General features: G+C 41.1%; 1 protein-coding gene across 1 annotated transcript; it reads right to left on the bottom strand.

Moving 5' to 3' along the window:
• Positions 1-1,280: 1,280 nt before the first annotated feature.
• Positions 1,281-10,748, bottom strand: C1H14orf28 (chromosome 1 C14orf28 homolog). Its single transcript, XM_023624474.2, has 5 exons — positions 10,608-10,748; positions 7,223-7,747; positions 5,436-5,525; positions 4,116-4,250; positions 1,281-3,245 (listed from the first exon to the last, which is right to left on the bottom strand). Exons 2-5 carry the CDS (start codon positions 7,744-7,746, stop codon positions 3,062-3,064), a joined length of 933 nt encoding a protein of 310 aa, XP_023480242.1. The 5' UTR covers position 7,747; positions 10,608-10,748; the 3' UTR covers positions 1,281-3,061.
• Positions 10,749-13,684: the final 2,936 nt, after the last annotated feature.

The raw sequence follows: 13,684 nt of genomic DNA, 5'->3' as shown, positions 1-13,684 counted from the left end.
CAGTGGATGGACTATGAACTGATTGCTCATTGAGGGTAAACAACCTAATATACACCATCAGGTAGATATCAGCATACACAGACATGGGCTAGCTACAGACGCCTCTCCACTACCTTCCTCGCCAACTTCCCAGGGATACAGGAAAAGGTTATGCTTTCCCTGCGATCAAATTAAATTTGAGATTAAAGGCTGTCCAGGTGAACCCTGGGCCGGGTGGGTTGGGTAGGAGCCCATTAGTAAGGCCTCAGGTCATTAAGATGAAATTCAAAAGCTATGTGATTTTAGCTTTTAAAGAAGAAGAATTTGATGCTGATATTGAATGTTAGTGCATTAACCAAGGAAGATGAGAAGAACGTCACTGTTTGCTCCGGCTGTGGTTCACTGGTACTATTTGCACTCATGTTTACACAAACTGCTTACTCTTTCTGCCTGCTGACAGTCCCTTACAATTATTTTCAAATGATTAAATGTCACAAAGTCATTTAATTATAAAACTAGACTGTCGATATGCTCAGCTCGACAGCTTTTTCGTGGGCCACAGCAGGTGCCTGCTCACGCATCTTGCTCGTTCACTCGGAGAACGACAGGGAACGCGGCTTCACCCTAGGGAGCAGGCCTGTGCAGGCAGAGCTGTCTGGTTTCGTCCCCTCTTTGACAGGACCAGATCCAGCTGACGAGGCCTCAGATATTAAGTCAGCTTGAATAATTAACAATGAAAAGCTACCTGAAAGGATAAATCTAAACTAGATTATTTGCTAAGTTGGGGGAGAAGGTTTCTTTTGCTGCAGAGAACTTGGCGACTCCTCCTTGAGCTTGCTTTGTTCGTTCTTTATCCCGATTGAGGCCAGGGTTTTACAACCATGCTTGCTCTCCTCGTAGGTATAGTTGTGGTTTGTGGCATTTTGATTAAAAACATATTCTGATTATTCCCTCCTATCTTTCCCCTCCACAGTATTCCATGTGCCCAAGGGGGCTTAAGGTTAGGAAGGATCTTCCATATCCTCCCCTTCACATGCCGCAGATTATCTAGTTTAGTTCGTTCTTTTCACCCATTTTCTACTCACTATCTGGTCAGCAGGGGATAATTTCTTCTTTTCACCAACCAACCACTATAACAATAACCACCTGTTATCCTTCAATCCCCACCCTCTGGGGTCCGGAAGGCATCCTTAAATACCATCACACATTAAATCCATTACTGATATGAGCTACTGCCTAAATAATCATCAAAAAAGATCTGAAAAGTTCATTAGTAAGAGACAATCTGGGAGACTTGCCTATACATGAAAGAGGTAGAAAAAATACATTTTTTATTAGCATGTTCAAAGTAGTCAAAGTTTTAACAAACATCTTAATCCTCACAACAACCCTGTGAGGTAGGTAAGTTATTATTTCGTGATAAACTAGTATTATTCCAAATAAAGTGCAATTCCTACAAGAATAAATCTTCATCAAGAATAATTCTGTTAACTATACCATTTGTGTATATGCTGATATTTGTTTTCGTAAACTTCGAGTCATATAATAAGGTGTCCCAGAAAAATTTACCATAAATCAATCCTATTTAAATACACAGGAGGAACTATTTAAATAAACCCTGGGGTGAATTTTTTGGTAAAATCAATCACTTTTTTTTGTCTTACGTAAAAAAGGAATTTTCATAATATTTGCTCAAAGTCAGGATTTCCCAGCATCGTTGTACTGACAGGTACCCACTCTTTAGTGAGTTATCTCAATATGGCACCAGGCCAGTGTAAGACTCAATTTATTGAATTAAACCTTAGCAAGTCGGTATACAGCAGTGCACTGTGTTGTTATGTAAAAATCTCCAAATATATTGCGCTCAATCTCAACCCCAACCCTAAGGTGAACTCTTTATTGAAATACAAACACTAAAACAGATGGTGACCAATTTCAAAAAGTATTTTTCCTTGAGGATTTGACTTAATTTTTTCCTTTAAATTGCAAAAGGAAGAGAGATCTTAAGAGTCTTTGAAAAGAAATATAATATTCTGGTGACTATAAAATTCTAGTAGTTTATATTGGAAATCAAAGCCTCATGCTATCAACTTACTACTTAAAAGGGAGATAGCAGACATTACTCCAAAAATTTAAGTATTTTTTTCTCTGTGCCAATATGACTTACTAGGAAAAGAAATATTCCCAGGCACCCACTTTCTCTTAAATATATATGTAAAGTACATTTCTATTGTTAATCCAACATTAGTAAACATCCAGTTGCCTCATATGTTTTTTATAGTTGTCTTACCTGCAAAACAGATTTTTATTAGAGAATTTACATTACTTTTAATTATAAGGTAAGTGTTTAGATTAGTTATATAATTTGATTACAAATAAAAACTGTAAGCTTAGGAGCTTAGTTAACACTTACAATCTGCTGGCAGGTTTATACTACTTTAGCAAGTGGTTAAAGTAATCCGCCATTATAAAGAAATCCTTCAAACTCAGAAAAACATTCTCACCAAAGCATTTTTTTAAAATTGCTGCAGGGAAATTAGGCAAATCAACAGGTCAAACAGACTAAGCCATTTACAAGTCATACATTCAAATCTATACGAGATCCAGCAGTGCACTTCGGACTATAGTGAGGTAGGGCAAAGAAACATAGTCAGATACCTTTGGAACTGTTAAATTTACATAAACTGAAATACTCACTGGTACCCAGGTTTTATTTGGATATCCAAAAAGAAACATTGCGAATTCAAATGACAAAGTATTTTCTTGAATTCAAGGACAGAATCATAAAAAAAAACGTCGAGGTACATATAAATAAAAAATACAAAGGCTACAAGATATATTTTATTTCAACATAAAATATGCTTGCATAAAAATAACCCAGGATATAGAAAAAAGAAATACAAACATTTTGCATAGATTCTCTATATAAAACGTGTACCTGGGGTCATCACTGGAAAATACACCTCTGAAACTAGTGTAGTTAAACCATCTCCTTGGATACCAAGTATATAGACAATAAAAGCCCTTCATCTGGGGAGCATGGGCGGGAGGGAAAACAATGGCATTTAGCATGAGTCGATATTTATTTCTCTGTGGCTCGAATATAAACCAACGATGACAAGAGGAGAAACTCTGGGGGTTTATTTAACAAAATTAAATTCACATTTCTGAGGCCATCATAGTGCAGCCAGTGTCCACCGATCTGGAAAGCTGCAGAATAGTGATGTTCCTCTTTGTTAAAGAGTGTGGCCCCTTCCAAGAGATACCTGCAGGTGAGACGACAACATGAGCAGAAAACTGCAAGACTTTGTTCTTAAGACAAATGTTCCTTAAATTCTTAACTATGGAATAAAAAAACAGAGATTGTCTGTATTCTATTCCCTGCAAAAGATATCCATCTGTAAAAATCAAGTACTACAACTGGCAATCTGGAGTAAACGTTTAAGAATTTTAAAAATTGATGTAATTTAAGAATTTTTGAAAACATATTTTAACAGATTAACTCGTAACCTATATGGTTCTATTAAATAAGAGAAAACACACAGAAAAAACTTTTAAAGGCAGAAAGTTAAGAGAATCCTGTATGTCCTAATTTGCATGCAGATATTTTTATCTGTAATGATGACAGTAACACTTTATGTTTAAACGATGACCTCACGTGACACACTGGTCCGACTTGAAATACCAGTAACAGCCAGTATGTACAGGCTGTTCACTATGTGCCAGGTGCTCTCCTCAACACTTGACATGTGCTGTCTCATTAAACCCTCACAACGGCACCAGATAGATACTGTCATCTCTGTTTTATAGATAAGAAAACCGAGGTGTAAACTGGTTAAGTTACTGGCACAAGGTCACACAGCTCGTAAAAGGAGGGGCTGGGATTGGACCCCAGTTCTGCCCATCCCACAGTTCAAGCACCAACCACTGCACACTGCCAGTGACTGCGCCCTGGAGTAGACTCTGATCTTATTCAGGACACATAAATAAAGATATAAAAAAAACAGACAGCTATGAGTTTTTCAACAATATTTCCTTAAGGGCTCATCAAAATCATGGTAGAATAGCAGAAAAATATAAAATAAATTTATTTTTTACTAGTTTTATTAAAAAAAAAGGCAAAAAAAGATACCTACTTGTGATCAGATAAATCCAAGTAATAGGGTACATATGCCAGATCTTCAGATTTCCAATGCTGCATGTTTAGGACAACAAAAGGGGGTGCCCCGTGGCAGAAAACTCGCTGGGAAAATTCTCTTAAGCCACCACACCTAAAATTGAAAATAGGCATGAACTTTATTACACTTGGGACAAAGCTGCCTTTTATCACTTCTGGGTTATCTTTATTACTTAATTTCATAATAAGCATAATTATCTATTTTAGGTATGGGTAATGGCCGTGGCTCTGTTAACAGCTTATACACCTATTCCCACAAGTTTATAAGCTGTGGGATTCTATATGCAAGAAATGGTACTTTTAAAATTCCAGGAAAAGCTGGCTATTTTTAGCTAAGCTTACAAAAGCACACAGTCTTTTGAACTGATAGAAAAGCTTTCATTTGTAGATACATTTTTCCTTCTCTAAGTTGGTTGCAAAGGGGAAAATGGCAAAGGGGGGAGTGACGTGACTCTTACACCCCTCTTCAGACCGCAGAAAATTCTGTAATTGCTTACTTTTGCCATCAGTAGGAAGCAAATTCTGTTTTCTTAGTATATCAGGTATTAAGCATAGGGATGAGAATGCAACAAATATAATTATACAGTAAAATCTCGATTAACCGGAATGCTCAGGACACAGTATTTTGGTTAATAACCATTATCGACTAAACTAAGTTAACCAGAAAACCATTTTGTTTCAGTATTTGTTGCTAAAATACATTACCTCACTTTCTGGACTTGAGGACAATTAACTGAATATATTTTAGTCTTTCCTTCTTTTGTGATTAATTAGCTGTAAGCTCATCCTTTTAAATATTAATTCTCATTGTACAATACTGTAGCTACAGAAATTGTTACGAGATTGGGATGAAAATGTTCTGCCCTTTTGGACTTTTATTTTTTTACTATGTTAAATTTTTTGGTTGCCATTTACCTCTTTCTCCTAAATGAGGAGTGCAGAAAAAAATCCAGTTAATTGAGAGTCCCGATTAGCTGGGTTCCGGTTAACCAAGGTTTTATTGTACCTACTCAGCAGTGGGGAAAAAAAGAAAAGGCATTTGTTTTGTATTCATCGATTAACTGTACTATTACATTCTACATAGTGACACTGGATAAGAACAACACAGCATAGGATGGCACAGTAAACTAGAAGGTGTTAAGATCCCCAAACTGTTGTTTCCTAAATACTTATGAGTTGCTACTTCATAAAGTATTAACATCAAAGAGCATATTGGCCCAGGTTTCTTTATTGAAAAAAACAGAAATACCTTCATCATAAATGTCTATCATATACGCACCCATGCTCTTCACACAGTTCAATCCTGGAACAGAATAACTCATCCACAGCCAGTCGTATCAAGTTTCCATGTGGAATTTCTTGGGGAGGACTACAACAATTGCAAAATGCAGGTAAGAACTGCTTCAATATTTTACACGTAAAAACATTATCAGGATAACAAATTCTACAGGTCAATTAATTGCCAAGTATAAAAGTATAACCTGTGTTATTCATCTTTGTATTTCTGATAGTATAGAAACCAGCTGCACTTAATAAACATGAACGCGCGAAGCTTTCCGAGAACATTAAATCTTTCTGTAAACTGACCGTGAAATATGGAGGTGTTTTACTTTAAAACATTTTCGAGAGGATTCCATATAGGGGATTGTGGTCCGGGGGGAAGAAGGAAGGATCCAGAATTGGGAGAGCAGCCGATTAGTTACCTGACTAAATGCAAGTTCCAGCCTTTGTTGGCCTCAGTTACCCAATCTGTTAAAAATTTTTTCCTACATACTTCAGAGGTTGTTTTAAATACAGGACTAAAAAAATAGGCAAAAGCTTTAAAAAGTTATATACAGTATGATGAACAATATTTTATTAAGAGAAGTATAAAATATTAGTATTAATATAAGATTATAAATATTTCATTACAGTTCTAAAACAGATACAAATTAAAAGATACTAGTTTTCAAAAAACAACACAAATTTCTCAAACGCTTTTTAGTCCATTACGATTTAGAGTAATAGAACTTTTTCCCCTGAGAGCGATTTCAAAATCCCCATCATCACATCAGCAATACAGGAAAACTGACAAAGTGTACTTCAGAACAAGAGAGAAGTTAATTGATAGACTCCAAAAAGAATACAATAAATCAGCTTTCCATAAGTAGCGTGACGTTACGACATTAAACCAAGCATGCTACAATGTTACGCCATTAAACCAAGCATGCTACAAAGGAACGTGAATTTAATCAACTAGGGCACATGACGTACATTCCCCAAAGGGAACAATCTGTTAGGCTGTTTTTCTGGACCACAGGGTTCACATACACCTTCTGACAACAATGTGTTTGGGTCTGTTTTTCTGTCCTGTTTTTTTTCCCCTGGCAATTATCCCTTCTCCAGCTCACGTCCGCTGGCGGCTTTAGCGTTTCCCAGCACTCCACCAGGGCTTCTCGGTCGGCCTTCCTCCCTGTCATTCACCAGGGTGGAGGGCTGCCTTTCCTTTCAAAGCCAAAAACACTCAGAGGCTACCAGCACCTTCCTACTCAGTGAAAAAGCTCCTCACATCCTCGTCTTCTCCAGGTGCTCAGAGTCCAAGTTTGGGGTTTCTGTCTATAATTATGCCCTGGACATGACATGAAGGAGTACTTTCAATCTTCTTGTTCATGGAGAACTAGCCTAGCTGACAGAGATCCATTCAGGGGGTGAAACATTCCAATACAGTAACAACTTGTCTTTGAGAGGTTAAGTTTGTGACACAAGGAATTAATTATCTACACAGTCATATTAGTAAATTCAAAGCAAGAGTAAACATTTTGCGTACTGGATAATTCATTCCTTTGCATGTGAAATGGTTATCCGTCGGTTTTATAAATTCTAACATGTTTGGATGTAACAGAGAGTAACATTTTTGTTGTGGGACCTACTAGCGAGTCCTGCATTTGTGTGGTTGCTCGACGTGTAAGTACTTACACAGCGTCTGTACTTTGAGAAGTACTCTCACCGTATATATATTTATAGCAACATTCATTTAAAAAAGTAAACTATTTTTGCTAAAAGTGACCAGAATTTAGAACAACTTACTTTATATTAATTGTGCGCTGCTGATCTTCCTGCACTCGAGTTGGGCATCGCCAGTTGGAACAGTAACTCTCTTGTATGGTAGACATGAGATTTTCGAGATTTTTTGTAAAATTGTCATGCTCATTCCCAAATAAATCAATTATCAGTGAAGCTTTGTGAACTTCAGATTTGTATTGCTGTTTTTCCATCTTGTCCCAAATCCAAAGTAGCTTCACAGTTGTAAAACTGTAGGTGTCCATTAAATAAAGAAAACAGTCTACAAACTCTCTACCTAAATGAAGAGAGAGTTCCCTGGGGAAATTTTCATTTTCATTAAGAATGACATACAATAACATCAAGAATCCATCTATGGTGCAGGTATTTTTCAGTCTTATTTCAACATAGAGTGGCGTACAGGACACTGCTTTGCGGCCAGCTTTGATAGTAAAAACACCTCCCCAAGGAAGAACAGGCCTCCAAAATGAGCGATCTTGGTTATAGTTATTTTTAATTGATGCTTTGATCTCTTCAAACAGTGTCTTCATCCTGCGTTTTAAAAGTTTAAAATAGAACATGTAAATTTGTGACTTCATACGTTAAATGCATGAGATATATTTAAAAGAAAATAAAGCTATCTAAAGATTTAAATTGTTTGGTTAGATGGCCTCCAGATGTAACAAAAAAATTTAATACAATTCAAGCGCCGAGCCATTTTTTTGGCAATATGCATGGTCTCTGGACAGACCATCTAACAAGCTGCAACTGGGGCCGGCCCCATGGCAGAGCGGTTAAGTTTGCGCGCTCCACTTTGGTGACCCAGGGTTTCGCCCGTTCGGATCCTGGGTGCGGACATGGCAGCGCTCATCAGGTCATGTTGAGGCAGCGTCCCACGTACCACAATTAGAAGGACCTGCAACTAAAAACACACAACTATGTATCAGGGGGCTTTGGGGAGAAAAAGGAAAAATAAAAATCTTTAAAAGAAGCTGCAGGGGCCGGCCCCATGGCAGAGTGGTTAAGTTTGCATGCTCTGCTTCAGTGGCCCAGGGTCTCACCGGTTCTGATCCTGGGCGCGGACATAGCACTGCTCATCAGGCCACGTTGAGGCAGCGTCCCACGTACCACAATTAGAAGGACCCACAACTAAAGTATTTACAACTATGTACTGGGGGGCTTTTGAGAGAATAAGGAAAAATAAAATCTTAAACAACAAAAAAAGAAGATGCAACCTTTTTTTGATATAGAGAATGGACATTTGATAGGCCTTTATATTAATTATATTGCAGATTTTATCTTTGATATAGGAAAACCCTGTAATAAAAAAACTCCTAAATGAAAATAAAGCTATTTAAAGACACAATCTAAATTTGGTTGGGTGTATTCATAATGTAAACCTCTTCCTCCCTGTTTCTTGTTAATATGTGTGGTTCCACTTATAAAACTGAAATACGGGAATTCTTAGTTGGGCTTCAGAATAATGGCCAATTAGCTTTGACAGAAGACATATGAAAAGCAATCATGAGAACCTAACTGAAGAGTTGCCCAGCTAATACAAAAACCATTTCTATGCATTTTGGGATTTTTACCTGCAATTTAGCGCCCTGCTAGATATCCTAGAACTTAAACTGCAGAGGCCACGCTGTGAAGATCGGATTCAGGACTTGGAAAGTGTCCTGACTGCCCTCTCTGCATGTTGTGGGAATGAACTGAGGCGTCCTCCCCATTTAAACTGGCACCTATCCTTCCGCTAACCTTGAGGATAGCTATGCACTTTGTTTAAAGTCACTGACAGTATTCTAGTAACATGTTTGTGTCATATGTACATTATATAAGGCAAAATTTAAAGAAATTAAAGAATGAAGTGCTAACGAAACTGATTTGAAAAAATTGCTTTATGTTACTCGGGACAAACATACGTCTAAACTAAAAACATCATGGAGTTTCCCAATATGTTACCTCTACGGGAAAGTATATTTTCATGAAAAATAGAAGCATGTGAGGAATAGGAACAGAGAAGATAGTTGCCCGAGGTCAGGGTCTTACTCCGTCTTTTCTCGGGCCGCATCCTCCCACGCATGACATGAACCCAGCACTCAACACGGCAGACCTATGTGTTCTATTTGTGTGAGAAATTAAGTTCAAACTGATCCTGCAATACCAGTAGACTAAAAATTCAGTTCTACGATATATTAAACCCACGCTCACAGAGTATTTTCGGCTTGAGGCAAGATACTGTGGACTCTAAAATATTCAACACTATATTTAGTCTGAAGTGTAGATGTTTATATATAGTCAGTAACATGTTGGCCCTAGTCAACCACTTAGGACAGGAGGGCGTGGCGACTCAGGAGCCTAGGAAAACACAAACTCACTTTCTCCTTAACAGAAACCGACATGCTTCCAGAGCAGACTTTCAAAAAATCATAAGGCATCCAAATACTTTAAAAATGAAAATAACTTTCTTCATGGTTTATTTCTGTTGGATTTTGAAGAACTTTGTAGCAAAGTCGTAAGATTAAGAGCCTGAATTCAGATTCCTAAATATTGCATTGGAAAGGAACAGTAAATCTTGGTAGTATTTTGCTGTAAAGTATCTTTTAGACACGATCAAATGAAGAGTAACTATAGGTCTTCAAAGTAATAGCTCTATTCTAAGAGAATTAAACGACAATTTTATATCCATATCTCTCTCTATAAAGAAACTAACTTCTTTAGCCTTTTTCTGGGGGAAAAAAAAAGAAACTGGGCGGGTAGAGAGGATTGGAAGCAGTAGAGGACACAACCTAGTTTCAGCATTAAGGTGGTGATTTGTTCCAGAGTAAAGTACAATAAAAAAATTACTAAGATAGATGGAGAAATGGCTGGAAAGAGCTTTACTTGAAACTGTCTTAAGTTTTCGCCCCACCGTGGGAAAGCCGGTCCGTTCAGGCGCTGCACTGGAGCCCCGGAGGAGGCACCCCGCGGGCCCGCCAGTTTGCAGAGACCTGGAAAACTCCCCGACCTCTATTTCTTTGGCAAAACGACACCTTTCCTCCGCAGCCATTGCCAAGGGGGACGATCTGTACTCCAGGCTGGTCGTGAGCGCCAGACCACCTGCCCAAGGCGCCGACAGCCGGACTCCCAAGGGCTCGGGGGGTCCCGAGGGTGCCCCCCTCGAGTCAGCGCCCCGACATCGCCCGGAGCCGGCCGCGCGCTGCCCCGCCCGGCGGCGCGGGCTCGGGGCAGGACCTCCGCGGTCCCCGCGCTCCGGCCACGCCCCCGCCCGGCCCGCCGCGCCGGGAAGGCCCGGTACCGAGCGCGGCCCCCGGACCCGGAGCCGGCGAGACGCCGCCCGCGCCTGGGAGTGCGCGCGAGGGGCGACCCCGCACCGGCCAGTCTCGTCCCCCAGGAAGCCAAGTCCTCCTACCTCCCCGGGGACCGAAAACTGCCGGTGCCGCCGCCCCCGTCGCCGCCGCTCGCTCATGGAGAGCCCGTGCCGCCGCCGCCGCCGCCGCCGCATCTACGAGCACCGCCGGCGCTCTCGGCCTCCCCCGGCGGGAGTGCTGGGCTCCGGCACGGCCTCCATCGCGCCCGCCGCGGCGGGACCCACCGCCGCGCCAGCGCCCAGGCCCGATCCGAGCGGACCCGCGGAGCCAGGACCGCGGGGCGCGTAGCTGCTTATTACGGAGGAAGATTCCGCCTGACCTCCGCCCCCCTCCCCCCGGCCCCAGTCCCCGGCGGCCCGGCGGCGCTGCTGCGCAGGCGCGAAGCCGCCCCTGCCAAACGTGCGTGTGTCGGGTGTGTTTACAGCGTCCAGATTCACCCAATGGAAACGGGGATCAGGTGCGGGGGTCGGGACTGGGCAGAGGGGGCGGGGTCCCAGTGTCAGAGGGTGGGTGGGGCAGCCGGAAGTGGGCCGGGTCTGCATGGAGGCGGGGCTGGGGGAGGCAAACCCGCCTGGCCCGTTGAGGTTTGTACCATTTTAGGACCTTGATTTTAGTTTGCTTCTGAGTCGTCTTCTCAAATTCTTAACTCAGAAAGGGAAAGCTTTGTTTTCTCAGTAAGTTATAGTTAGTCAAGCTTTTGATTTGAGTATATATTTAGGAAAAAGTTGAATTAATGTGTTAAGTGCTGTCTTCAGTGTTCAAGGCAGTAATTGGCCAATGTGCTGTAATTTCTAATGGAAGTTAATAACATTTAACGAAATATTTAAAGCGTTAGCCCCATTGTACAGATGAAACAACTGAGTTTTGGAGACGATAAACTCCCACACATTAAGTGACGGCTGGAAGATGATGCTAGGGTCTGTGGGCTTGACCACTATTCCTGTTCAGTAGGTCCTATTCTTGTCTCCTCCCCTAGAGAATCAAAGCCCACATGGCTCTGCTCCCGGAGAACACAGGTCACCCTGGGAACTACCTCCATCCGCCGTTAGAAATGGGGATGCTGTTGAGATAGTCCCCCTCTAGCCGCTCAACAACAACGATTGTCTGGAGAGTGAAGCTCACCCTCCGGAATACGCAATGCAGAGAGCTCAAGCCAAGCCCAGCCCATCAGTGTGGTCCTCAGTCACAGCTGAGTCTGGCGGAGCCTGGACGCCTTCTTGACTAAGGTGATGGTCAGGTCGGGGCTATGGCAGGGACCTTTCTCCTGGAACTCTCTCTAGGAGTCTAGTGATAGAGAGATGGAGGCTGGGAGAAACTTGACTTCCTCAAGGTAAGTTACTGGTGGTGGAGATGGGAGGAAATGGAGGTCTCTCGGAGCAGAGGGGGAAGAAAGAGGCTCTGCCCAAAAAAGGCAGAATTAATACTCTGGCAAAGTCTTGCTCTTTTTAATTTCCCAGTTTTTCTTATTTCTTTTGGCGTTTCACAGATGAGGAAACCGAGGCTCTAAAAGATTAAATAAATAGTGTCTGTATTGGGTTCACATGCAAAAAGTTCACTCTCGATATTCTGCAAGTAGGAAGTCCTTTAAATATGTTTATAAATGTGGATTATATGTTTAATTGACAGTCTCTCACAAGACGTGGAATTCGTTTTATACTGATTGGGTCATTCTCTTCCCAAAAACAGACGCTGTGGTGGTGGTTGTCACCATTTCTGGAGAATAGCAGGGAGATGGCTCGTTAAACTCTGCGGAGGCTGGGCTGGGCCGAGCCAGTGTGGATTCCTTACATACTTGGGTAATTCACAATCCTCCCTGAGGCCTTTAACTGAGATTTCCATTCTGCTTCCTTTCTGCTCCCCTCCAAATTTGAGAGCTGAGTTGGGGCTGTTTTTTAGACAGTTTTATTGAGGTATATTTGACATTTAATATGTGGAGCATATCCAAAGTATATACTCTGATAAGTTTTGACTATGCATACCCGTTTGAAACTGTCACTACCATCAAGGGAATATATCCATCATCCTCAGGTCTCCTCACTCCCCTTTGTAATTTCTTGTGCCCATCCCTCCCTGCCTCCCACACCTAAACGACCACTGATCTACTTTCTGTCACTATAGAGTCATTTGCGTTTTCTAAAGTTTTATATAAATAGAATCAGGCGGTATGTATTCTTGTTTGGTCTGGTTTCTTTTACTCAGTATCATTATCTTGACATTCATCTATGTTGTTCTGTGTACCAATAGTTCATTCCTTTTTATTGCTGAGTATATTCCATTATATGGATGTCCAGCAAGTTATTTATCCACTCATGTGTTGATGGACGTTTGGGCTGTGTCTAGTTTTGGACTATTACCAATAAAGCTGCTATGAACGTTTGTGTACAAGTCTTTTTGTGGACATATATTTCCTTTTTTTCTTGTGTAAAAATCTGGAAGGGGAGTGGTTGGATCATATGGTAGATGTAAGTTTAACTTTTTAAGAAACTGCTAAATTGTTTTCCAGAGTGATTGGACTGTTTACATTCCCATCAGGAGTGTGTTCTGGTTCTATTTCTTCCACGTCCTCACCAACACTTGGTATAGTCAGTCATTTTTAATTTACCCTTTCTAAAAGGTATGTAGTGGCATCTTGTGGTTTTAATTTGCATTTCCTCAATAACTAATGATGTTGAACATCTTTTTTTTTTTTTAGTAAGATTAACCCTGAGCTAACTACTGCCAATCCTCCTCTTTTTGCTGAGGAAGACTGGCCCTGAGTTAACATCCGTGCCCATCTTCCTCTACTTTATACGTGGGATGCCTACCACAGCATGGCTCTTGCCAAGTGGTGCCATGTCCACACCCGGGATCCGAACTGGCGAACCCCGGGCTGCCGAGAAGCAGAACGTGTGAACTTAACCGCTGCGCCACCAGGCCGGCCCCTTGAGCCTCTTTTTATGTGCTTATTTGTCATCTGTACCTCTTTTTGGGTGAAGTGCACGTTTAGATCTTTGTTCCATTTTTAAAAAATGGGTTGTTTCTTTTCTTCAGTTTTGAGAGTTCTTTATATATTCTGAATAGAAGTTCTTTATCAGATATATGCTTTGCAAAGATTTTCTTCCGGTTACTGCCTTGTCTT

The sequence above is a fragment of the Equus caballus genome, chromosome 1, assembly GCF_041296265.1.
Source record: "Equus caballus isolate H_3958 breed thoroughbred chromosome 1, TB-T2T, whole genome shotgun sequence".
Classification (NCBI taxonomy): domain Eukaryota; kingdom Metazoa; phylum Chordata; class Mammalia; order Perissodactyla; family Equidae; genus Equus; species Equus caballus.
This window is presented reverse-complemented; position numbering and strand designations above follow the sequence as displayed.

What these genes read in the sequence shown, in the direction of transcription:
- C1H14orf28 (XM_023624474.2), bottom strand. Translation starts at nt 7,746, where the DNA reads ATGAAGACACTGTTTGAAGAGATCAAAGCATCAATTAAAAATAACTAT. An exon ending in GAACTGTGTGAAGAGCATGG is followed by an intron (nt 4,251 to 5,435) that starts GTGCGTATATGA and finishes TTTCAATTTTAG; the next exon opens with GTGTGGTGGCTTAAGAGAAT. An exon ending in TTGGATTTATCTGATCACAA is followed by an intron (nt 3,246 to 4,115) that starts GTAGGTATCTTT and finishes TCTCACCTGCAG; the next exon opens with GTATCTCTTGGAAGGGGCCA.